Genomic DNA, 23324 nt, shown 5'->3' on the forward strand with positions numbered 1-23324 from the left:
GGTAGAGAAAACATTTCTGACAAGTTGATAGGATAGATGACATTTATTCCATTATTTTATCGTTATTACTTGCTACTTGAATGCTATACTCGTAATAGGTATCTATAATTATGTCGATAATTATGCGTGAATTTAAAGAATACGTGAGGTCAGCCGCAGAGATTTACAGCCCGTGTCAGTGTTACAATGATTGTATAAGTAAATAATTACAGAATGAAATTACGTTTCAATTTCCAATGCAAACACTCGTAAAGAGGGGGCGATGGCGGCTCATCCAATTCCTTTTTAATTCCTAATTTTTCCCTATCGATTTATCGTATCGAATCGGTGGTTAGGTTGTTTCTTTTCTAATGTCCGATTGAAAAGATTTCTCGATCACTATTTTCTTGCCAACCTAACACCTTCACTTACAATAAACTCCTAATTAACATATGAAATCGCAACGCACAATATCGGTACAGGAGATACCGTGCATCTTTTTCGTTCTAATGAGTTTAACTCACGTTTTAAACAATATACAATTTTCTCCTTATGCTCGATATAATCGATAAAATCGCGATCTGTTCCTAATCGACTCTGCGTTAAAAAACAATCGATACACGCTACGCACTAATTTCATTGAAAAGTTTTTTGGTCTAACCTTAACGCAACGTTCTCTCTTTAATTTCATACGAAAATTTCGACCGAAAGTATATAATTACTTTTCAAAATTATTTCGTACAAAAAAAAATAATTTGTCATTTCGTTTGTCGTGGAATATGTGGCGCGAAATCGTGAAATTTTCGAACGACCGTTTTCGAAAGACAAACGAAACAACAGGGAATTAAAGAACGTACGAATTATCTGCGAATACGCGATTCGCAAAACATATATATAATATATATATTAAAAGTAATCGCTGAACGTCTTCAAAGATATCGAAATTCGAACGTGTAGTGAAAACAACTTCGAGTTTGTATATGTACGTATATATATATACATATATTTTCATGAACGAATTACATAGCACAATAATTACAATGAAATAATTTATAAAAAAAAGTTTCCACAGACTCAACAACCATAATTTTTATTTAATACTATTTGTGTCATATCATATCCATCAATTTGTATTTCGCGCTTTTTTTCTTTTCATCTCGAATCTTCCATCGCAAGTACGATAATCGAAATTGGAAACGCCATGAAGCGGTACACGAATATCGATACCTTTTAACGTTCTGCACATAGTAGGAACACCGCATTCCAACATATAGGTTATTTAATCCGAATTGCACTCGACAGTTTGTACAACTTATACATTTACAATAATACGCCGAAATAGTATACATGTGTGCATGTACATGCCGCCATTCCCGAATTCGAGGCACAACCAGGAAATAAACAGCGAACAAAAAATTCACGGTTTGCCGAATTTCCATGAATTTTAAAACGAGGCAACGATCGCGCTTCGCCGAATTCCCGTCGAACGAGGGATGGATTTCAACGATAACGATAGAAGGTTAAATTTTTTTTCTTATATTATTTTGTCGTTTTAACGGTCGCGCGTTTGTCCCTCGCGTAAATTGGTTGGCTTTTTGTTACGAATTCGTGTTCGCGTATATCACTTCGGTACACGCACTCGTACTCGAAGGATGTCCGAACCGTGCACCAGTTCGATAAAAATTGATTTTATCTATTCTATCTATACAGATATCAAATCTTCCAAAATCTCTGAGGAACATAAACGTAGCTTTGTTATTATAATGCTAAATTAAAGAAAATTAAAACGAAGAAAAAAAAAAAGGAAAAATAATGAAAAAAAATATACATAATTTGTTACTATCCGTAATCGACAAACGACGATCGTCTCGAATGAAAATTCGTCTAACGTGTACACTTATCGACGCACACTGGCCGGATTTCCGCAGTAGCGGATTAAATCTTACGGAATATAATGTACACTTGGGTGCAACGCAAGCTTCCGTCGGACAATAACCAGTGTACGAGAAGAAGACATCCACCACTCGATTTTCAATTGTCGAAAATCAAATGTACAAACTTGAAAATTTTGCTAATGAAAAATCAACAAGTGTCGGGGTCTTTTTCCCCTACATCGCCATTTTCTTCGCGGAAGGCTATGCTGCTCAATGTACGTTCGAGAACCGTTTCGTCGGATTCCCCTCGTTCGGACACAGATAAAGTGATTCTCGTTCTTTTACAGCTATAAACGAATAATCGAATGTCTGCGATCCGACTTTGGAATAATGTTATTGCAGCCTTTTTTATTCAATACTGTGCGCTTCTCGAAGTTAAATAAAAATCGATCCACCGTGCAGCATACGACTGAAGTTGCAACGTTTTTTGAACATTAACAATGCCCTTGAAGTCCTCTGTAAACACGAATGTAAGTATCGATACGGACAACGTTATCGAATTGTTCTTCGCGATCGATTTTTTACCGCCTCGATATATATTTCTGACTCCATCTTGTAAATCAGTTAAGAACTTATTCTCTGTCTCGCGTGCGATAATATCGATAACGTTGATCAATCTTACACTGGCATCTATCGGAACCTCTTTAAAATCGCATTCATTGACAGAGAAGCACAGAGACGCATTCTTGTGGATCGTTATAATGCAAGATCGTGGAAGATATCGTCGCTTTTTTATCTCGGAAGGAATAACCGATAAACTGATCGTAAATTGACATCCCGGTGACGAGTACAGGTATTACGTTACCGATACTCGTGAATCGATGCGCTGACGTACAATCTTACGCAAGATCGATCTATCGGAGTGAAGTAAAGAAACTCGTATTCAAGGTATTTCAAATTTATATTTTTTACAATCTTTTTTTTCTTATATTGTTTCAGTTTACTATATTTTTTTAAGATGATTTGAAAATTTTATTACTAGAATCACGAGTGTCTTTGAATATCGATCTCGCGCCATATTTTATCGATCGACTTTGAAAATCGTTCCACGAAAGGCGCATGCGAAAAGTTTCGACAGTTTCGAAACATCGAAGATTCGACACGTAGAATTTTCGGAACTGACTGGAATTCAGAGCTACGCGTAAAAAACAAGTGGAAACGGCGTCCCTTCCGAGTGTACTTAATTTACCAGGATCAAATTCGTTGACTTTAAAGGTACCACTCTAATGATATCAAAAAGTATATTATGCAATTTTCATTATCTTTCGTGTTACGTTTATCATATCACAGTCACGCGTTCTTCATTTTTGGTTAACTTTGCTGAAACTATTCGCCGTGCACCGACAATCGAGGAAACCGATGAAACGTCGCGAACAGTCGACTCCATGAAAACGTCCGAATCAACGAGTCGAAGAACAGGGGAAGGAAAGAAAGAGAAGGTAAGCTACTACTCTCGTATATAAATCACGCATACCGTATAATGTTCGTCGAACTGTACCAAAAATATAGAGTTTTCTTTCAACTTAGAGCCAATAAGGAAGCACTTATCTTTTTATTAAATTAAACCAAGAGAGTAGAAGACAAGGATACAAGAATAAGGAAAGTGACTTACAAGGGGAGTGCACCAGCTTCAATTTGGTCTAAAATTTATCATGGTGGGTCCCAAAAATTTGCAAGAACCACTCGCTCAAGACTTTGACGGTAAAGTTAGGTTAAATTATATCTGAAAATTAAGAATTAATCTTGGATTATTGTAGGGTCTGAAATCTGGAAGAAGTGCACTCTCCTTATGGCAAAGAAACAAAATAAAAGCGACGTCGAAACGGATTCTCTGTGTCCTTTGCAAACAGTAACGGGTGTTCTGTGTTTAGTAATAATTTTCTGACGAATTTGAACGTTACTCGAAACAATTGAAAACATGAAAACTGTATCGTCTAGACGGAAATATACAACCAACATGTAATAAATTCATTCCAGTGTTTTCATATTTTCAACGTATCGTAATGCTTGTCGAGTAATATTCAAAGTCGCTGAAAACCGTCGTCATTTGAAGGACGTCATCGATCGACGACGATTCGAGATGATCGTATGTACAGCCGTGTATCTAAGAATGTACGTCAACGCGAAATACGAAAGATGTGCTCTCGAAGATTTTTTAACTCTTACTTTAAATGGTAAGTCCTTTCCATATCTCCGAAGAGGACGAAAAAATGATGGACGAGGCCGCCTCACTTCGCTGAGGGAGAAAAAACATTTCTTCGACCTTATCTCGTGTGCACTTCTCTCACGGAGTTCAACTTTGTTCGTTCGTTTGTTTTTTTTTTGGTTAGTTTTAACTCTTTTTTGTTTCTTTTAGCGTCTCGATTCGAAGATGGATAAGGGGGAGATGAAGGAGATTATCATGTAATACAAGTGCAGCGAGTTCTGGATAAAGGAAGAAGAGAGGATTGATTTGTGACTTGATTTAAAAGGTTAGTTTGGTTTTTGGGACCCAACGACTTGTGAGGAGTTATTGTATGAAATAATCGGGATGATCTGAGTCCTTTTCAAACCTCTTCGCCTCTTCCTGCATGCTCTCCTTGATCTTGAGTATGGCCGCTGACTCAGTCTGATCCTGCGAATCAACCAACACCAGGCCGGTTACACGTAAGAGGTTAGGCAAGTTCACCATTGGTGATATCTTGCCTTCACTTGTTTTTTTCTCAGCGTCTAATCAGCGAGCCGAATAAATTTCCTCCACAAGTATTTTAAAAATAAATGTGCATAATGGGCAACCTTTGACATGTGTCGGGGACATTCTGAATAATCTTTTACTTATAAATTAATCGGTCATCGTTCATTAAAAAATTATGAAGCATTAAAGTTTTGTACATGCATGGGCAAAAGGATAATTAAAAACTTTTTCCTTTATCTCTCAATATGATACTCAAAATAGCTAGTATATTTCACAAACTCTGTTGATAATTTTTTAATAAACTGCCAATTAATTTATGAGTTCAGTTGTGTCCTCGACAACGTGTCAGGGTCGAGATCTTTCGTGAGATTGCCACTTGCACTTTTATCACATCATCTTTGCCATGTATAAATTGAGTTAGGCTTTTTACTCGATAAACAAGTTAACGTACATATTATCAAAGTAATGTGTTTTCAGATATTAATGTCGATAATATGGATAAAGTACTATGATAAAAAAGAAGACAATTACTCGAACCCAGAATCGTGCAAAGGAAATTCATCGTAGTTCGCTGATCCCAAGTAAAACTCGGGGTAAGAATCGCTAAGATGCTGATGCTGCGTAAAGAAGATAGCGCAGCGCGGTGACGGTGCGTCGTGAAGGGGCTGGGCTCGTGAAACACAAAACTTAAAGACAGGATATGAAAGAACTAGGAAGAAACGGTTTTGATTCAGGAACCGTAAGAGACAAGTATGGTTCCACATCTCCAGGGCGCTCTGACCCACAACACATGGACGTTACGTAAAAAAAGTGAAGCCCGTATCGAGCAAAAAAAATGAATAAATAAATTAAACAAACAATAGAAACAAAACGAATAAAAAAAAAAATTGTTGCGCATACCGTGTGCGCCGCCTGCCCCCTACTCACGCACACCTCACCGAATAAACAACAACAATTAAAATATTATTAGATAAGAAAAAACTGTAATTAGAGAAACTCGACGTGTCATCCATCACGGGTTCTTAACTATCTTTTTAACTCTTGGCAGATTAAATAATTTTTCGTTTGAATCGTGTCTCGATACGACCTCGCAATCCACCAACCGCTTTGCGCTCACGCATCCATGTGCTACAGGTCAGTACAGGCTAGTACTATATACAGCTATCAGATTTCACTGTTTTTCTTTCGTGTTTCTAAGCGACTCGTTTGAAAGCAACGTTTAACGTTCAAATTATATTAATCGTTTGATCGTAATCATTTTAGAACATCACAGTCATTGTGTTCCACAGTACACCTTTATAATTCATCTTTCAATCGAAACACCTGGGCTAAAATCCTAACGCTTTTTATTCGCACGTGCTTCGTGTTAGTTTCTCTTCACGTGTGGTTGCTAACTTCAAGCAAGTGCCGGTGTTAATATTAGTGATATTTTATATTATGACGTAGACGAAGCACAATTAAAAACAAGTATTTCAATTGCACATACACAGTTGCTTTACGAAGCAAGAGAAGTTACACTCATCGTTATACGGTGTTATGACACATATTGTACAGCATTTATGTATCGTGTTAACAAAAAACAGGATGTAACTCTTAATTAATGTTTCAGGGGAGTGAAAGACAGTGGAGGAACCAATTCGTATACCATTGGACAACTGCTAATCGAGGTTAAATCAGAAGGAATTTTCAGTATCAAATCCCTTTCCAGTTGCTGAAATATTAATTAAGAATTGCGGGACACCCTGTATACGTAATAGGTTATAAGATTTAGTCCTTTTCATGATGAAAGCTATACACCGTGAATCTAGTGAATCTTTGAATCTCTTTGTCGAAGCGTCGTTATTCCCGTGACATCCACGTGAAAACGTCAGGATAACACAAGCAATGTGAAACACAAATGACATGTGATTACTAGAGTGCCACGGACAGAATGCTTACGTAAAAAGAAAATGTATGGAAACGGATGATAGTTATATATAAATAATCTAGTAGCCAGCACCCTGCAAATTGAACGCAAATAAAAAAGAAAAACGCAGTATTCTCAGTGTAACAGGTTTACATTTATTGTCTCGATCTCCCCTGGCTTAGGCATATATTAATAAATGTAATATTTATCGCCGTATTCACTTGATGTGTGTATCGTGTGTCTGTATGTGTGTGTATGTATATCCGTGTGTGCGTGTGGCTTACAACTTGGGCCTCTGTTAAAAAGTAAATCGACGAGTATACCCATGGTGCGCTTTTACGCATAATTTGATCGAAGCACGCTCTCTCGAATTACTTCGAAATTAACCTCTCTGAATATAGCTCACGACGAGTCGTGTTACAAAGCAACAAAAAAGGACTACTGCTTTTATCATCGTTAACAATTTTCTCTTTCTTTCTCTCTCTCCCTCTCTCTCTCTCACTCTCACTCTTTCTCTGTCTGTCTGTCTGTCTCTCCTATTTTGGCTTTCGTCGTTCGAACTTCGAACCCGTGAACGTGTCTTATCTCGAACGTTTCATTTCCTCGCGATAAACGTATTTCTCTGTACTCTGAGAGAAATTATTATGTATATACATGATCCCATTAATATAGTGCTTTTCTTTTTAACTTTAAAACGTAATGGGACATCTTACACCAATTAAATGTACTAAGTCGATACAAACGAATGTAAGTTATCTCTTTCGTGTATATGTTTCCTATTTAGTTTCTCCGATTAAAAATACGCATTCAATTGGCACGGTGAACACCCCGGAACAACGGCAAGCATTCACATTGTTTTTACGATAATAATAATAATAGTAATAATAATAATAATTATATTAATAATAATAAAAATAATAATATTAATAATATCAATAATTACAAAATATCGAAAGCTGAAAGTCTTCTTTTACTCGTTAAATTTGGCAAAAGAAGCAGTAGAATATACATACATTGTCCGACTAGTTTACCGATCATTTCCTGTCGTTAACCTCAAATAGTTTTCCCGTGACTAACTGTATATTAGTAATACCGAAGAATCGCGAATATCGTCTAATTCTTATATGTTTCAGTACAGTGATATTTGTTTTTTTTACAAAAAAGTTCTTATTCAATTATATAGTATCGTTAAAAATGTATATTTCGAAAATTTGTGTTACGCGTGTACGTGCGAAAGAGAGAAATATACGTAACTGAAGATCCCAGCATAATAAACTGGGTTTACATGTTTGTGCAATTTGCAGAAAATTACTTGTGCAATCGAAACTGTCCAAGTATTACGTCCGAAGAACTATTGTGCCACATAATCAGAACGCGGTCAAATATTCAACACACGCTACACCTTCAACTTTTATCTATATTTTAACCAATAAAAATAAAGTCAACGTTAGATAGACGGTATAAGGGTTTATACTAAACAAACAAACGTTCGTCTTTCGCCGACCTCGGAAAAATTCAAGTATAGATGGGAAACAAACACGTTGAATTTAGACGAAATGGGGGAAGAACGAACACGTGTTCGCCTAATGTAAACGCGCCGTAAATCGAACGAGCGACGTTGGAAAAAATAAAAAGTATTTTAGAAGTGAAACGAATGGAAAAATTAATCCGGATAAATTGGTATTAAATTGTGGTCAGTGCAAATTACATGAGCGTGTACACCCAGCTTGAGATGCGGCACCTTGGCGCCAAGAAAATCGTTTTCGTGAAAGTCACAATACACTATCGATTAATCTTCGGAACCATCATCGATCTTGCCGGTGCTCTCAGAGCATGCACTCGCAATGGGCGCTTTCTCTGCCTCCCTCTCTCGCTTTTTCTTTCTCTTTGTGTTTACATAATTCGATCAATACTTTTCTTTAAATATTTTAAGTTAATTTTTAACGTAACTAACAGCAGCACATCATAGTCCGGTACTGACCTATAACCATTACGGACGGATGGATTCCGGGAGGTTCGCACGATATATTATCTATTCTCTTCGATTATCGGCCCGTATATTTTTATTCTTTCTTTTTTCACACTCATTCATTTAGGTTCAGTACTTATACCGTCTACGACTCTTATTCCATACAAAAATAGGTTACGTTATATATATAGTGTCTATATATATATGCGTATATCATGCGCACGTTATATATATAACATTTTCTTTATAAGTTTTTTCCAAGTACTTTTTTGTTAAGTTAATCGCATGACCATTCGCTTCGCAATACTCAACGAAATTAGTATTATTATTTAAAAGAAAAAAAATTTATATTGCTGTTCTTTATAAAAGAGAAGTCGATTAAAAGAGGAACTTTTTACAATGAAAATTTTCTAGGAACTTGACAAATTCGTTGCTTTTAATTACTAATATATGCTTTCGTTATTCTATTTACTAGATTTTTATTATATTCATTGCTGAAACAATGTGTCAAAAGCAAACGGTACATACAAATGCATTTTGACTATGTCAACCTCTTTTCAATTCGATTCAGCTCTATCAAGAACCATCGTTTTATGGTTAGGTTCGATAGTAATCGATCGTGTAATCGTATGACTAGATTGGTATGCGTTCGTTAACTTTAACATTTTACATCGATGTGCGTACTTTACTATTTTTTTTTTCTCAATTGGAAAAAGTAAAGGATGTTTATACTTTTTCAACCAAGGCACTAGCGGAAATGCGCCTGTTAAATCTAACGTGTCGTTGATCATGTCCGCAAAGTATTGCGATGTTAATGGCTGCGAATCGATAGTGCGCGAACTTGCTTCTATCAGTAGTGAATTTTCTGAGCAAACAGTGGAGGGACTCGGTATGAGTTCGGCAAATTTGATCACCTCATTACAGAGTTTTGCAATTCGTTCAAATTCTATTCGAATAAATAAACAATTTAAAATCACCTTCATAGGTAAACATCTGTATATGCGTGATTCGAAACCTTTTTACAACCTCTTACCTGTCATGGATTCGTATTGTACCATTTTCTGACCTAATACTGACAGAATTCTAACTCTATAATGGGATGAAAAATAAGCCGGTTGCTAGCCGGCAAGCTAGCGGTGCGATTAATAGAAAGACAGTAAACCAAAAGCATAAAAAAAAGGAAGAAAAAAAAAAAGAAAAAAGAAAAAGGATAGGATAGAAAACAGTATTAGAAATTGATTAACAATTATGCGATTGATAATCACAGTAGTTCGTGTTTTTCAGGCACCTTTGCTTACAAGCTAATGTTCAAATAAATATAAATAATAAACGTTAGCATTGACACGAATCGATACAAAAAAAAATGATATCGTACTGTCAATAATAAAATGTATAGAAATATTCGTATAAAAAAAAAATAATAAAATAAAATAAAGAAAGAAATTAATAAAAATCCTAATCTGCAACCTTGTGAGTATTTAGCAAAGCATATATATATGTAACGTGTATATATATACTTTTAAATATTTATATAGTGTATGTTGCGCGCGCGCATGTAATGATGATGATTCAAGTATTATAGTTCTGTTAATAGTAACGTAATGAGCACTTAAATGCTAACCTAATTGATTAGGAGTGAATAATGCGTAGTCGCGAATAGTCTATGTGTTGTTTTTTCTTTTCTCTTTCGTTCTCTATGTTGCTACGAGCGAAAATTGTGCTTGAGCCATTGACGAAATCGTTTACGAATCGCGTACCACGTGATGACGTACGCGCACTTAAAATTCAGGGTTTGCGTATGATCCTTTTCCACATTGCGTGTGATTAACCGGAAATCTACGGCATCTACGAACTCGAGGCTGGATCCAAGGCGACTTGACTTTTTAAAAAAACTGTCGGGAATACAGAAGGCGCACGTGCGAGATTACTGATTACTCTTTCGATTTAAAAACCTACTCATTATCCGAAATAACGATTACAAAAGAACACCGTATTTGCGCGCTCGTTAAAGAAGTCGATTATACTATATTATATGAGGTTTCCCGTAAAGCGTATCGTACTTCAAAACAAACAAAAAGATTCTCTGAAACGATTTTTGACTTCAGCTCTTTATTGTAACTATAACCTCACCAGTTATCACAGGTTATTTAACTTTAAATCTAAGATTGTATCTTTCAATTTGTAATTCAAAATCAGTTGTCAAAAATCATTGCTTAATTTAAGAATCTCTTTGTTATCGTACACAATACACTTTATGAAGTTTTGCATATCATTAGACGAAAGTTGTTCCGTATTGTTCTTTAAATATAAAGTGAGTAGAAAAACCTTGAAACATTTTAAGCGTGGACACTATTTAGCAACATTACTTTGAACAAAGAAAAGATTGAGATTTGTTGCCACAATAAACTATATTCTTTTTATATAATTACGGAAACTTGTATTGTACTTAAACGTTCCATGATTTTTGTGCCCACTTTGCGTTTGCATCATTAGCCATACTGTTAGTATGATAATAGTTAGATACAATTTGAGCCAAACAGTTACAACATTAGATGCAAGTGGGTAATCTAAATTAAATTTCCCAAAAAGCCTATATTATTAAACACGACATGTCGAATTTTTGTAAAAATGTTGATACTTTAGATAAGCATTAACCAGATTGTTGAAACAAGCTTGTGGATAAGCCCTCTAATGTAATAAAACCCAAATTATTTTTAATGAGATATATAAGTAATTGACGTACTGATGGAAGCACCTGAATCTGTTAATTGCCGAATAATTAGAAGAAAGGTAGGTTCCGATATGGACTTATATGGTTTTCGATCGCCATTTAACCATTTCAGACAAACATGTGTTAGGAACAAGTCTTTTATGCAACTTTGAAGTCTTAATATTTAAGTTAATGATCAATATCAAATAAGCCCATGTTATGAACATAATACACGATATTATTTTGAAACTATTACTGCTTTTTAAGTTTTGCAATAAGGTGTATTTAAAGATATACGTTTCAGGTAATAAATCTAACTCTTTTAAAAACAGAATCAAAGCGTTAGGAAGTAAACTATAAACAACAGTTAATTCAAAAATTTATAAAAGTTGATTATTTATTAAATATTTAACAGAAATTAATACATATAAGTCCATACTAACACGTCGAGTAACTGCCATAGATTTGAGAATTGTTAAAAAACCTACTAATACTTACATTTTCACCAGGACCTCCAAAACCACCCAGATTATAGTCACCCATTCCACTTCCACTGTCTTCTCGTGGTGTTCCAGGGCCACCATTAGCCGGACTATTTTTCATTCCATCAAGACCATCACCATTGAGAACAGGACCCATTGTGTTTGGGCCCATAGGGCCCATTGGACCTCCTTCTGGTCCCCCACTCATTGGAAAATCCTGATACATAACACGAATTACATTTTTTTAATTCAATATCCTTTCATTAAATATTCATTGAAACATCAATTAATTATGACAGTATAAAATAATAAGTACAAGATATACTTACACCAGGCATATTTCCTCCAGGTACAGGTTTCATCATGGTATACATATTTTCGCCGCCGCTATTACTACTATCTTGTGGGCTGGGCATAATTGGTGTACCTGGGCCTGGAGGACCCGTTGAACCGGGTGGGCCTCCATAATTACCCGGCGATGATGATGAATAATTCATTGGCTAGAATAAAAGTAAAATTCTCGTCACAATGCCAATATTTATTTTGATATATTTGCCAAGATTATATACTTTAAAAAACTAAACGTATTTTAATAAATAATTTGAAACGTACCGTGGATGTGTTAGGTTGCCACTGTTGTCTGCCACCTGCCATACTCATTGGTGGCATTCCTGGACCTCCCGGACCTCCTGGACCTAAACTACTGTTAGGCGGTGGTCCCCTCATTCCTGGCCCATAACTTCCTGGTCCCATTGGAGCCATTCCTGGACCTCGTGGAGGATTCATTCTTGGATTCATGGGATTCATACCTGGTGGAGCTATTAACAAAAACACTTTTTGATTTATATGTCTCTGAACACATTAATATTAATACTGTTCTAGTTTCATGTTAATACTAAATGCTAATCGTGAATCTTTGGACGAACGGCAAATCATGTAATTCTAAATTATCATGATATTTGATAATATTGCAATATTTGCTTGCTTATTCTGAAGTTCTTTAACTTCAAATCATGCTTTGCCGAAGTCAAATATATAGTAAAGCGAGTGGATATCATGCTGAATTGGTAATGTGCATCTACACGAAGTAATGAAGTGAAAAGCCCATGCGAAGGATAAAGACAGTGCTACCAAGTAACTTTTACAAGTCTCTGTGCTTCAAAGACACAATATACAACAGCACAATGTATGACAAATACATAACAAACAAGACAATCATTCAATTATTACCTATTTAGACAAAGAATATTATACAGCGATACTGGTACTGAATTGGTATTTGACTGATTATGAAATTACTTCCATATAAATGATATAAAATCTCAATTAATAATTTGACATTGTTAGGTACTAGTGTTGTAGAGAATTTATACTGACATAATATTTCACATGAAAGGAAGCAACTGTTTAGTGTTTTATCACATAAAAAAAAGTTGATAAATTTTGTTAGCCACATGTTCAATACATTGCACGTAGTAATAAACAGTTATATGTTAACGGTATTATTGAAGATATACTTTGGATTACTTATTAATTATTTACATGAAAACTGTGAAACTTTGGCTCTTAATATATTCTTGTTAAAAATTAAACACGTTTTCTAACGCACTATATTGTAATTGACAAACTGGATGCAAGATCGGGTGAGCAAGTATTATACAAAGAAACAAAGCTAGTGCAATTATTCATATATGTGAAAACAAAAATTTCTTAAACGAGCAGGAGAAAAAATAAAAGTTAGGCTTGACTAAGTCATGTGAGTGTGATTTGGTTGCTGGGTTGCTTCCTACCTTGCCACCCTACAAATTCTCCAGCTTCGCCTGAGGAACACAAGAGCACACATTAGTACGGCAGGTAGGTAAGGTCAGGTTGATGGCGGTAAGGTCTAGTTACTTTGCGGTCGCATAGTGAATACAGTTGTAAATATATTTTAACTGTGAAAATACATGTTTACAGCATGTACTAACAAATCTTACATAGGAATGCAAGTTGAGCCAAAACAACTTTCTATTACTCTATATTATATTTCCTTTTAATTTATTTCATCAAATAAAGATTATTTAAAGCGCTTAAAAACTAACTGAATAATTTCATTTCTGATGTTATATACAATGCTGTACAACAATGAACTGTAGAAGAACAGAAGTAGAAAATTCTCAATGATTGAAATAACACGGAGAAATCATTATATAAAAAAATTTTCATTTTATATTATTTTTAAAATGTTTAAGCTATCTAAAAAATTATATATTTATGTAGAAATATATATGTTTGTTAATGTAATAAGGAGAACAGGAATATTTAGCTTATGCATCGAATTATATCAAATATGGAGTTCTAATTATAATTGTTTAATTTAAAAAAACTACACCACTGCATGTAACTAGACAATTCAAAAACCAATCCACTCCACATCACAGCAATCCAATCCACTTTAAATAATTACTTATTTATTTATTGCTGTGTGGTTTTTGGTATGCATGCGTCTATGCCATTCTCCTCTCGCAATTATTATCAATGCCAGAAAAAAAATCAATATGAATCTAGCATATAATGGAGCTCTTACCTTGCCTAGTTGGATCCATACTATTTGGCATCATTGGTTGCCCTGGCGGCTATACAAACACAAATATGTAAATAATTTTGTTCAAAGTACATGTACAATGTTTGCACTTTCAAAATTATTATACATACCCCATTGAAATCATTCCCCATTTGTGGCATACGTACTCCAGGCCTTGGACCAGCTGGATACCGGGGACCCAAGAACTGCAACAAGTTAGGAAAGTAATACATTAAGTAAATGATGACTCAAGACGAATTGCATAGGTAAAAACGACGAATATTAGATCGTAGCTTTTTGTTATTATCACGTAATTAACACACCAGGCAGCCACAACAAGCATTTTGTTACATTTGGCCATATAACGTATGCGCTTTGATGAAAGTCATCATAGTGCATATTATAAATGTGTGAGATATTGGTGTGCAAATAGGATTGTAAACAATAAGGGCTCATATTCAACAATAAGTTAAAGTAAATTATGATGTACATTTACAACAAATCTTACCTTAAAATAAGCCATTGTAATAGAAACATAACTAACCTTTACATAGTTACAACGTTAGAAAATCCTTTGCTTACCGTACACTTTTGATGTTATATTTTTATTAAACTCTAGGTGTTTTTTATATATAACAAATATGTGATTGTAAGATATTGTTTTAATTTTCAATGTATCAAGTGTTCAAATTGTACAAATATATTAAGACATTATATTCATTTAAGTACTTTGACCGCACCATATGTAAGTTCTGTGGTGGACTTTAAATATATGGGTTGAACATTGTGAAGTAGAAGTAATTTGAATAGGAAAAAAAGCAACTTTGAGCAAACAATCATAGGTACAGAATGATACGGTGTAATGATAGTGGATCGAGTGATTTTTCATGAGTGATAGTGTATGTGTTGAATGAGGCTTACCTGAGTGGACATCATCTGCGAGTGTGGGGGCGGGGGTGGCTGGGGGTGCTGGGGGGATGGCTGTGATGAGGGGTGTGTGGGCGGAGATGGTCGCATTGTCGAGTTGTTCTGCAACAAGCAACGCAAACGACAGACATGTAGCAACACTGCGATCCAGGCAACAGCTAGACTAGAAGGCTTGGGTATGATCGTGTTAATACTATGTTGGTCAGCACCTTAAAATTCTAAAAGTTATAATTACGAAAATACAGTAATAAATTAAACTTTCATATTATAAAGTTTACATTTTATCATAATGATTGTGTAATTCAATTATTTCGTAATTACCACTTTATACATAGAATAAGAATTTAATAATGAATGCCTGAGAGAATCTCATTTCACTTTGAAATAGAAAAGTAGATAGTAAGTTTCAAAAATATGATACCTTATCAAATATACTACATATTTCAAAGTGAAACTTCGTCGTTTTTATTTTAGTTTCAATATCATTAGCTTAACATGACTCGAAGGATAGTTTGACCAAGCAATATACGCATAACTAAGAAACTTTTTTACCTACATATGTTGTTATCTCAATATAATGATAAGCGGTCAACGAGGATACCTTAGTAATATTTAGTTCTAACTATTCGTGGACCGCTTGTATCGAATACTAAGCTACTATCTAAGCAGGCTTTTATGTTAGATATATTAGAATTTGAAAGAGTGTAACCTTAGCTGACATATATATTGATTTAAGATAAAATCAATGTATTATCCTAAATGTCGGTACATGCTGCTATTTATAAAATTTTTAATAAAAACTGTAATATTTATTATTAGAGTATGAGAGCAAAACGAAGTCCTATATCAAGAAAAAAAGTACTAGCATAAAATACTAGATATATTTTGTATACCTGAATAAATTACTCATAATTACTAAGACCAAAATTGATACAATGTTAAGTGAAAATTAGGTCAGCACAAGGTAAAACACTATCATTTATATGTATACCTACTATACAAGTATTAAAAGTATTAAAACTAAAGCTATTATCTAACATCTATACAACTCTTTTCTGATAAACTTTTGAAACCTGCTTTATGCAGAAAGGACATCAGAGAGTGAAAATGGTAGAGGAACGCACATACAAGTGTTAGATACATAGCAGAGAGAAAATAAGTACATAGATACAGTGTAGACAAGCATGACATGAGAATCTTATTTGAATGTACACTTGTTTCAAAACTAATATATATTCAGTTAGTTTGTGTACATTTTATATTTATCAAAAGAATGTAGTTCTTCCATGTAAATGAAATATTTGTAATAACTATTTACATTATTATTCTATATTAACCAGACATAATAGGATATAAAATGTTACATATTTATGTTAAACAATGTTGCTGTGATGTCTTCTGTGACTTACTACCACTAAAATTTATATATTATGATTATTTTATTTATATATACATCCTACGTTTTATTTGAACATCTATGTTCGGTTATATTAAAAGCTTTGAATCAAGTGTAGGACTATAATGAATGAAAATTGTAACTAGGCATAACAATGGTAACAAATATACATATTTATGTATATACACGTAAGTATTTGTGATGTGTTTATATACAGTCAACATGTCTGATTTCATTAAAATAAACGTTGTAATGCTAACTCTTCTTTTTTCTTATACTTAAAGACCAAATTGTTATTATATGTAACTTCAATAATTTGTAATGAATTTTATATTATATAATAATGTTTGATAATGATAATATTGTATCTCTGTAGGAAAAATACGCGTTTATTATCTTTCCCCCTTCCTCCTCTTCACATATACACATATGCATGTACGTATAAAGTCTAGTTAATATAAATAGACATGTTCTTCAAAATAAAATGGGCATGTTCCACAGAGAGGCATTAATTATGCTATATATTACAATCTGAGAATTTGAAATTATGTAGTTGTAACAGAATAATAACAAAGAAAATAAAAAGAAAAGTAAAAAGTATATACTTTTTTCATTTTTAAAAGATAAATTATTGTATTAAAAACACACGTTTTAATGTAGATTTAAATAATACGTAAAATATAACAAATTACGAATCAAATAAATTAATATTTCGCGTAATTCTTCAGTTTATCACGTACAGATTATTCGAAAAAAAAATTAAACATAAATATATAAGTAGTTTAAAAATATAAAAAAAAAAAACTTACTGAGAAGAAAGCAGGAGGCATTGGACCACCAGGCATGCCATCATTGGGTGGCATTTGTCCTATGGGGGAAGGTGCTGGACCAGCATTCTGTAATGATCTTATAGTTATCTACTAACCAAATTAATACCTAACTGGATGCAAGAAGTATTAAATACTTTATGCATTTAAATTTATATAACAAAACTTACATGAGCAATACCATTGACTCCATAACCACTGTTTACAAAACCCTGTTAACAAAGTTTTTATATTAAAATTTGCATATATTCATGGTAAAAGAATTGTATCATTATACAATAATACTAACATAGTCGTGAAAAGCTTTTGCTTCGCTACTGTGTTCACAAGACTCCCGCCGTTCTGGTGCCGCAGAATATAAGTCCCAAAATACACTGAAATAATTTGAAATGATAACAATTATATTTGTAATATTTATTTATGGATGATTCTTTAATTATGTCCATTACTATATGCTAATATTGTGTATAATGCTTACCACCACCAGGAATGTAGAAACCCAGGTGGTTCTCCAAGTGTGATATTTTTTTCCCATCGTATCTACACAACAAAACAGAACAAATATGTAATAAAAATATAATACCAAGACTTTCTATAAATTTCATTAGATCTTTAAATTATTTTTAAATGTTTACCTCCGATAAGAATGTCTGTGCTGCCTTTTGTGCGCCAACATGTAATAAATATTCATACACGTACAAGGCTAACCTGGAATAATAAATATTTTTTAAGTATGAAAAATATATGTTACTATATTTTTACAAAATTATTTTAATGTACTTCAAGAAATTTCTATTAATTAACATTCAATTTTTATCAACTTTAGCCCTAAACAGTGTAGCCATTATTTACAAAAATATATAAAACAACAATCATTTTGTTTAACAAACACACGAATTGAAATATTTGCATATGTGTCCACAATAAAATTTGATATTTATACATGATTAGATCATGTAAAAAAAAAAGTTTTGAGAAATGTCATAGTACCAATATTTTGCGTAAACTACTTGGTTGCAAATGATAAAAACATGGCGCCCAATCGGCCTGCTTTGCAAGACAACTGATTCTAGTGAGTCATAGCACACGTTCAGTCGAATTTACGGGAAAGCAGGTTGCAAACAAGACAGTTAAGTAAACAACTCGATTCATAAATGTTTCCGCCAAATTATTCCGCTAAGTTATATTTGTTTGAAAATCAACGAAAATCGAATTAAATGTCACTTAAGATTCCTCAAATGACAAGAAATCTTACAAGATCGTACATCGGATGTTTTCATTATAACGTATATTAACATCGGGAATAGACAGTAATGCCGCATTACTCGACGAATCCGGATCCCCGGTTTTGGACCGTCCGATACCTGTACGCACGCTCGGTGTAAAGAAAAAAAATGGAGTCACTGGTCGATCAATCGGCAAATTTTTTTCTTTGACTTTTTTTATTTTAATTTCCTATAATATTATACTGTAAGATTCAAATAATACGTACTTTTCTCTTGCTTGAGAGTCCGAGGGCACTGTAGACCCCTTCCCCTTTGCATACATCCTTGAAGACTGTCAATTTTTCCAGTGTAAACAGAACCACTGTTCCGTCCCAACTAGTAATGTCCGACACTGTTGATCCCGCACGAACGGGGAAAAGGAAGAACTGAATTGTTAGGAGTAGTATCGTAGAGGGCGATATGCGAATGACCGGTGTGGTGGCAAGCATCAAGAACGATTAAAACGCCACCATATGGTAGAAAGTCGAATTAGATATATAGTAACTTTTCCCTAGTTTCCGTTGGCATCGAATATACGCGCGTTATAAGTGCTCTCGTTCCTTGCATGTATTTCGAACTGTACACGCTTGCAGTTATTGTTTTATTGCAGTCCTCGAATGTGTTTCGTAAAGCACGAGTCCTCTTGTCATTTCCATTACCTATCGGCGTCCGAACTTAATAGTCAATTGTAATATCTGCAGATACAAAAAAATTGGATAAAGTCAATTCCCCGCCAACTTCGAATAGGTATTAGCGACATCTAGCAATTACAAAGAAACCGATACCGATCGTTTTTCTATCAATTTGATACTTATTTTTCTTATACAGTATACAATCGTACGTGTACAATTCCCGCATCTTTATCACGTGATATTTTTTTTACACTTTTGAGCTTATTTTTATAAAACCTTGACAGGTTATTGGCCCAAAGTAAACACTAAGTGATTTTAAAATAAAATACTGTTTTTCATTCTCAAATGATATGTGAACAGTGTGAAAAAGTTTCAAATATAAACGTTATCAGTTTTTATGCAAACAAAATAACAACACGGTATGAGCTTCGCGAAAATCTACGTATTTATAAAAATTCGTTGAGTATCAATTTTATATAAATTATATTTTTATTTATCTAATGTTAATATATAAAAAATGTACCCGTAAATGTGTTTAGTTCCAAAGGAACGGGCACGAAAATGTGCACATCACTTCGCGGGAAAAAGAACCGAACCAATAGTGAAAATAATTTTTTGTTTGGTCACACACGTCAGCCAGCAGCTTATACTAAACACAGTATTCCATATCATGGCTCAGCGAATTGCGAACGCATGACCGCGGAACGAACGCACGCCGTCATCGTTCATAGACTTCACACTCCTCTTCTTTTTTCCCTTGAATAGTTCACTTTGCCCTCTCTCTCGTTTTCTTTTTCTTCGATTCTTTCACTGGTTATCAAACCTGTTTCTGTACCCTCGCGTTCTGTAATTTGACAGAAACGGCGACGCGTCCTCTCACCGCGATACCGCAGTTACGGCTCGGTCACTTCACTCTCTTCAGCTTCGGCTTGCTTGCCACTCACCTCACTTCTCCTCACAACGCTTCACCTCATCCCGCCTCACCTCATTAAAGATAGAGACAGACAGACAGACACACTCGCGCTTTACTTCTTCGTAACAGGGTGACACACCGATTTCCAAATCCTTGATGCGTACGTCGACGCGCGTTCTCACTCCCGTATCGACGAATCCGTTTCTTTTATCTGTTACACCTACATACCTAACTCGTGGTAAACGTAGACGAAACACGGTGTCACTTTTACACACGTGGACGCTACACGAATGAATTTATTTTTGTATAAATACGCACGAGTTTAGAAGTGTATTTCGTACTCAGCATACGTACAGTTCACCTGCACACGTACACGTCACGGGAACTACTGGCTATCTCCTTTCCTCTTACGCTAATGTCGCTCTCTTTTTTGCGCATGCTCATAACGACTGCGCGCGCAGCTATTGCTTTTCACACCAGTACCGTACGTAAGTTGGTTTTTTACTGTTTAATTTTCATAATTGTTTCGTTTTCATTGTGTTCTGTTCACTAATCTATAGAAATAGTAATAATTTTTCCTTGAGTACAAATTATTCTACTTTATCTTTTCTATACATTTAGTATCGTTTATATAAGTTTAGACTTATTGGTATTGTTTATCTATATATACAAACAAACATTTTACATGCTTAAATTATAAAATATAAATTGTCTTTGATAACATATAAGTATTACATAGTTTGTACAGTTGTTTGAAACTTATAGAACTAGTATTTTAATTTTTAGTATATAAAGGTAATGATTGTTTATTCGAACAGAATTTTTAAATGGATTTGTTCGTCGTTATATTTGAATATATTCAAAATAATAATAATAGAACAAATTAGATTCAAAAATTCTATCTGGCGTTGCTACATTCCTGATTACAACTCCACGCGCTATTGGCTGTCGATTGCTGCATGCGAGCTGCATATATATATGTGCATGGCACGCATACATTATACAAGCTATGAGTACATGTACCGATAGCGGGGATGACCGAACACGACCGAATATCAGCGAACATTGCCGATGCAAAATAGCCGACAATTGACTGAGCGTCGAGGGGTCGGACAGAAAAGAGACAGGCCATTCCTTCGGATGTACAGCTTCCCCTTACACAATTTTATTGCGAAATTAATGTATCGCTAATTTTTGGAAATCAATGAAAAATGAAAAGCAGTTTCAAGGTCCTTTGTTCTTTGCACATCACTCTTTAACTCATTGCCTTTAACTGTTCCAAAATTCTTTATCTAATTTACTATATGATAGAAAAACTTTCTACTCTTCATTTTATCAAGGCACATCAAATAGGAAGGTTATATTATTTCATTGATCACCAACTTTTTTAAGCTGATAGGTCCATGCAAATATATAATCAAATGTTTTTTTATACCGTGCAATTGCGCTGCGAAACTTAAATCTATATATAGAATTTAATACGTAATGTTGGAAAACGTCATTATTGTAAATGTTTGCGTTTCAATAGGTGTGCTACATTGTAAGTTGGCGAGCGGGTTTCAGCGCACAGGAGTCGATGGTGTTGCGCGTAAAATTTCAACTTTAAAAATAAACGACCTACCACCTCTTCAAGGTGGAAAATTCAAGAACTCTGGAAAACATGATATAAAAGTTATATTAAATTTGTTATTTCTTAAGGTTCGCAATAACCTATTTTAAAAACTGAGTGATTCATGTACAAGAAATTATTTACATATTCCTTTGGTCTGTTGAACAGCGATGGACGGTTTAGGCACGATTACGTGGGACGAGTTTCTTGAGAATGCCGAAAGTTTCGTACAGATGTCGAATGAGTTATCAGATGGATGGGAACTGCGAGGTAACAAGGTGAATCCATTAAGCAGTTCAATCTCTATTAATTGAAGAAATGATAACTTTCAGGATATGATTTACAGGACATTCCTGGAGAAGCATACATCGTCCGACAGAGAAAGCAATTTACTTCCGCCCTTGACTGCAAAGCATCGGAAAATAATGAGTTTACCGATTTGAACTTCGTGTTAGGTGAAGACCCATTTGAAGCCACTTCTCCAATCGAGAAACCATTGGTCACAGAACATCATGTATTGTGGTCGATGAGCTACAGCGTTCCAGTGCTTTATTTTAATGGCTGGAAATCAGGTGAAAACGATAATGAAGTAATTAAAAGATCGAAAGAAAGTAGATAAAAAATCACCTTCAACTTCGTTTATATTTGATGAGGTTATGAATCGGCATTTCTTGAATGTCGTTAATTTTATAACATCTATTCATCAAAATATGAAACTTCCATTACAATTGCTCCCTGATCACCACTAGACCTTAATCTGGTATGTACAGGCTGTTGAAAGTCGCAGGCGACGTAATACTGATTGTTCCTTCGATTGTAGCCGATCTTAAACTAGGCTAAGAAGTCAGCAAAGGGATCAAGAGTGACTGAAGGAGAAAGATACGAGAAACAAAGGAAATCTGTTTTGTGACAATGCCGCGCATTGAACATACCATTTTTCCGATGATCATATATATATGTGAATTATAACTTTTGTCCAATTTTTTAAACAATAATTGAGCTTTGTCACGTTATGCATTGCTTGTTATATTGCCAAGAACTTAATTTTTTGATGCGAGTCCACGATCGATCTGTAAATTCGAAAGTTATTTAACATTCGTGAAATTTCAATTTAAAAAAAAATTATTTATATAATTAATTTCGACAGATTTCCCTGGAATTAATCTAATATCTATGGAAGAGGCGCAGTCACTTATTACCGGAGCAGAATTGAAGTATACAGAATTGTCACAAGCAATGCATCCCATATTGAGCACACCATTTTTATATCTGCATCCTTGTATGTCTCAGGAACTCCTAAAAATTACAAGTAAAAGGTAATAAAATATTTGGAATTATACCAGATAAAAATAGTTAACAATTTAATTGTCTTACAGTAAAAATAAGTTAGTCAGTTGGTTAAGTACCGTCGCTCCTGCTGCCCTTGGTCTTAAATTACGATCCGAGTATTGTAAATTAACCTTATAACGTATTAATCTGTATATTATAAGACTGAATATTATAAATGTGATAATAAAATGATATAATTTTTTGAAGAA

The 23324-nt window shown here is 34.3% G+C and overlaps 3 protein-coding genes and 1 long non-coding RNA gene across 26 annotated transcripts in view; 2 read left to right on the forward strand and 2 right to left on the reverse strand.

Annotated features, from left to right (window-relative positions):
* Alg10 (alpha-1,2-glucosyltransferase Alg10) overlaps nt 1-11327 on the forward strand; it is a 28956-nt gene extending 17629 nt beyond the window's left edge. Inside the window, exons 3-6 of one of the 2 annotated variants that reach the window (XR_013039988.1) lie at nt 1690-4559; nt 5065-5180; nt 5636-5721; nt 6197-11327. The gene's annotated coding sequence lies outside the window, so the exon portion shown is untranslated. The remainder of the gene's footprint in view (nt 1-1689; nt 4560-5064; nt 5181-5635; nt 5722-6196) is intronic. The other variant, XR_013039987.1, reaches the window with a different exon arrangement.
* On the reverse strand, nt 25-19000 carry Ssdp (Sequence-specific single-stranded DNA-binding protein). Of its 3 annotated transcripts, none has more exons than XM_076537510.1 (14): nt 18860-19000; nt 18003-18075; nt 17846-17907; nt 17657-17741; nt 17538-17579; nt 17350-17436; nt 15139-15246; nt 14349-14423; nt 14221-14269; nt 13445-13474; nt 12267-12472; nt 11984-12154; nt 11671-11871; nt 25-4527 (listed from the first exon to the last, which is right to left on the reverse strand). In XM_076537510.1, exons 1-14 carry the CDS (start codon nt 18913-18915, stop codon nt 4423-4425), a joined length of 1350 nt encoding a protein of 449 aa, XP_076393625.1. In that variant the 5' UTR covers nt 18916-19000; the 3' UTR covers nt 25-4422. The 3 variants fall into 3 exon arrangements, with proteins under 3 accessions (XP_076393625.1, XP_012147736.1, XP_076393626.1); XM_076537511.1 differs by lacking the exon at nt 25-4527 and adding an exon at nt 6626-10354; XM_012292346.2 differs by lacking the exon at nt 15139-15246.
* On the forward strand, nt 18381-23324 carry Atg10 (Autophagy-related 10). Of its 20 annotated transcripts, none has more exons than XM_076537528.1 (6): nt 18381-18496; nt 21706-21875; nt 21955-22056; nt 22119-22358; nt 22934-23102; nt 23163-23324. In XM_076537528.1, exons 3-6 carry the CDS (start codon nt 21957-21959, stop codon nt 23251-23253), a joined length of 600 nt encoding a protein of 199 aa, XP_076393643.1. In that variant the 5' UTR covers nt 18381-18496; nt 21706-21875; nt 21955-21956; the 3' UTR covers nt 23254-23324. The 20 variants fall into 20 exon arrangements, with proteins under 20 accessions (XP_076393643.1, XP_076393642.1, XP_076393650.1 ...); XM_076537527.1 differs by lacking the exon at nt 18381-18496 and adding an exon at nt 19240-19379; XM_076537529.1 differs by lacking the exon at nt 18381-18496 and adding an exon at nt 19388-19722.
* LOC105663449 (uncharacterized) lies at nt 22222-23295 on the reverse strand. Its single transcript, XR_013039990.1, has 3 exons — nt 23161-23295; nt 22414-23082; nt 22222-22347 (listed from the first exon to the last, which is right to left on the reverse strand). It is a non-coding gene; the product is annotated as an uncharacterized LOC105663449 (long non-coding RNA).

Source organism: Megachile rotundata, chromosome 11 (assembly GCF_050947335.1).
Source record: "Megachile rotundata isolate GNS110a chromosome 11, iyMegRotu1, whole genome shotgun sequence".
Taxonomy (NCBI): Eukaryota; Metazoa; Arthropoda; class Insecta; order Hymenoptera; family Megachilidae; genus Megachile; species Megachile rotundata.

Bases quoted from the DNA above. Each gene is read 5' to 3' on its own strand.
- Ssdp (XM_076537510.1), bottom strand. From the start codon at position 18,915: ATGTATGCAAAGGGGAAGGGGTCTACAGTGCCCTCGGACTCTCAAGCA. The intron at 18,076-18,859 runs GTACGTATTATT...TTATTATTCCAG, and splicing joins GACTCTCAAGCAAGAGAAAA to GTTAGCCTTGTACGTGTATG. The intron at 17,437-17,537 runs GTAAGTTTTGTT...AGATCATTACAG, and splicing joins GAGTCAATGGTATTGCTCAT to AATGCTGGTCCAGCACCTTC.
- Atg10 (XM_012292366.2), top strand. From the start codon at position 20,593: ATGTCGCTCTCTTTTTTGCGCATGCTCATAACGACTGCGCGCGCAGCT. The intron at 20,666-21,954 runs GTAAGTTGGTTT...TCTGTTGAACAG, and splicing joins TTTTCACACCAGTACCGTAC to CGATGGACGGTTTAGGCACG. The intron at 22,359-22,933 runs GTGAAAACGATA...TAATTTCGACAG, and splicing joins TTTTAATGGCTGGAAATCAG to ATTTCCCTGGAATTAATCTA.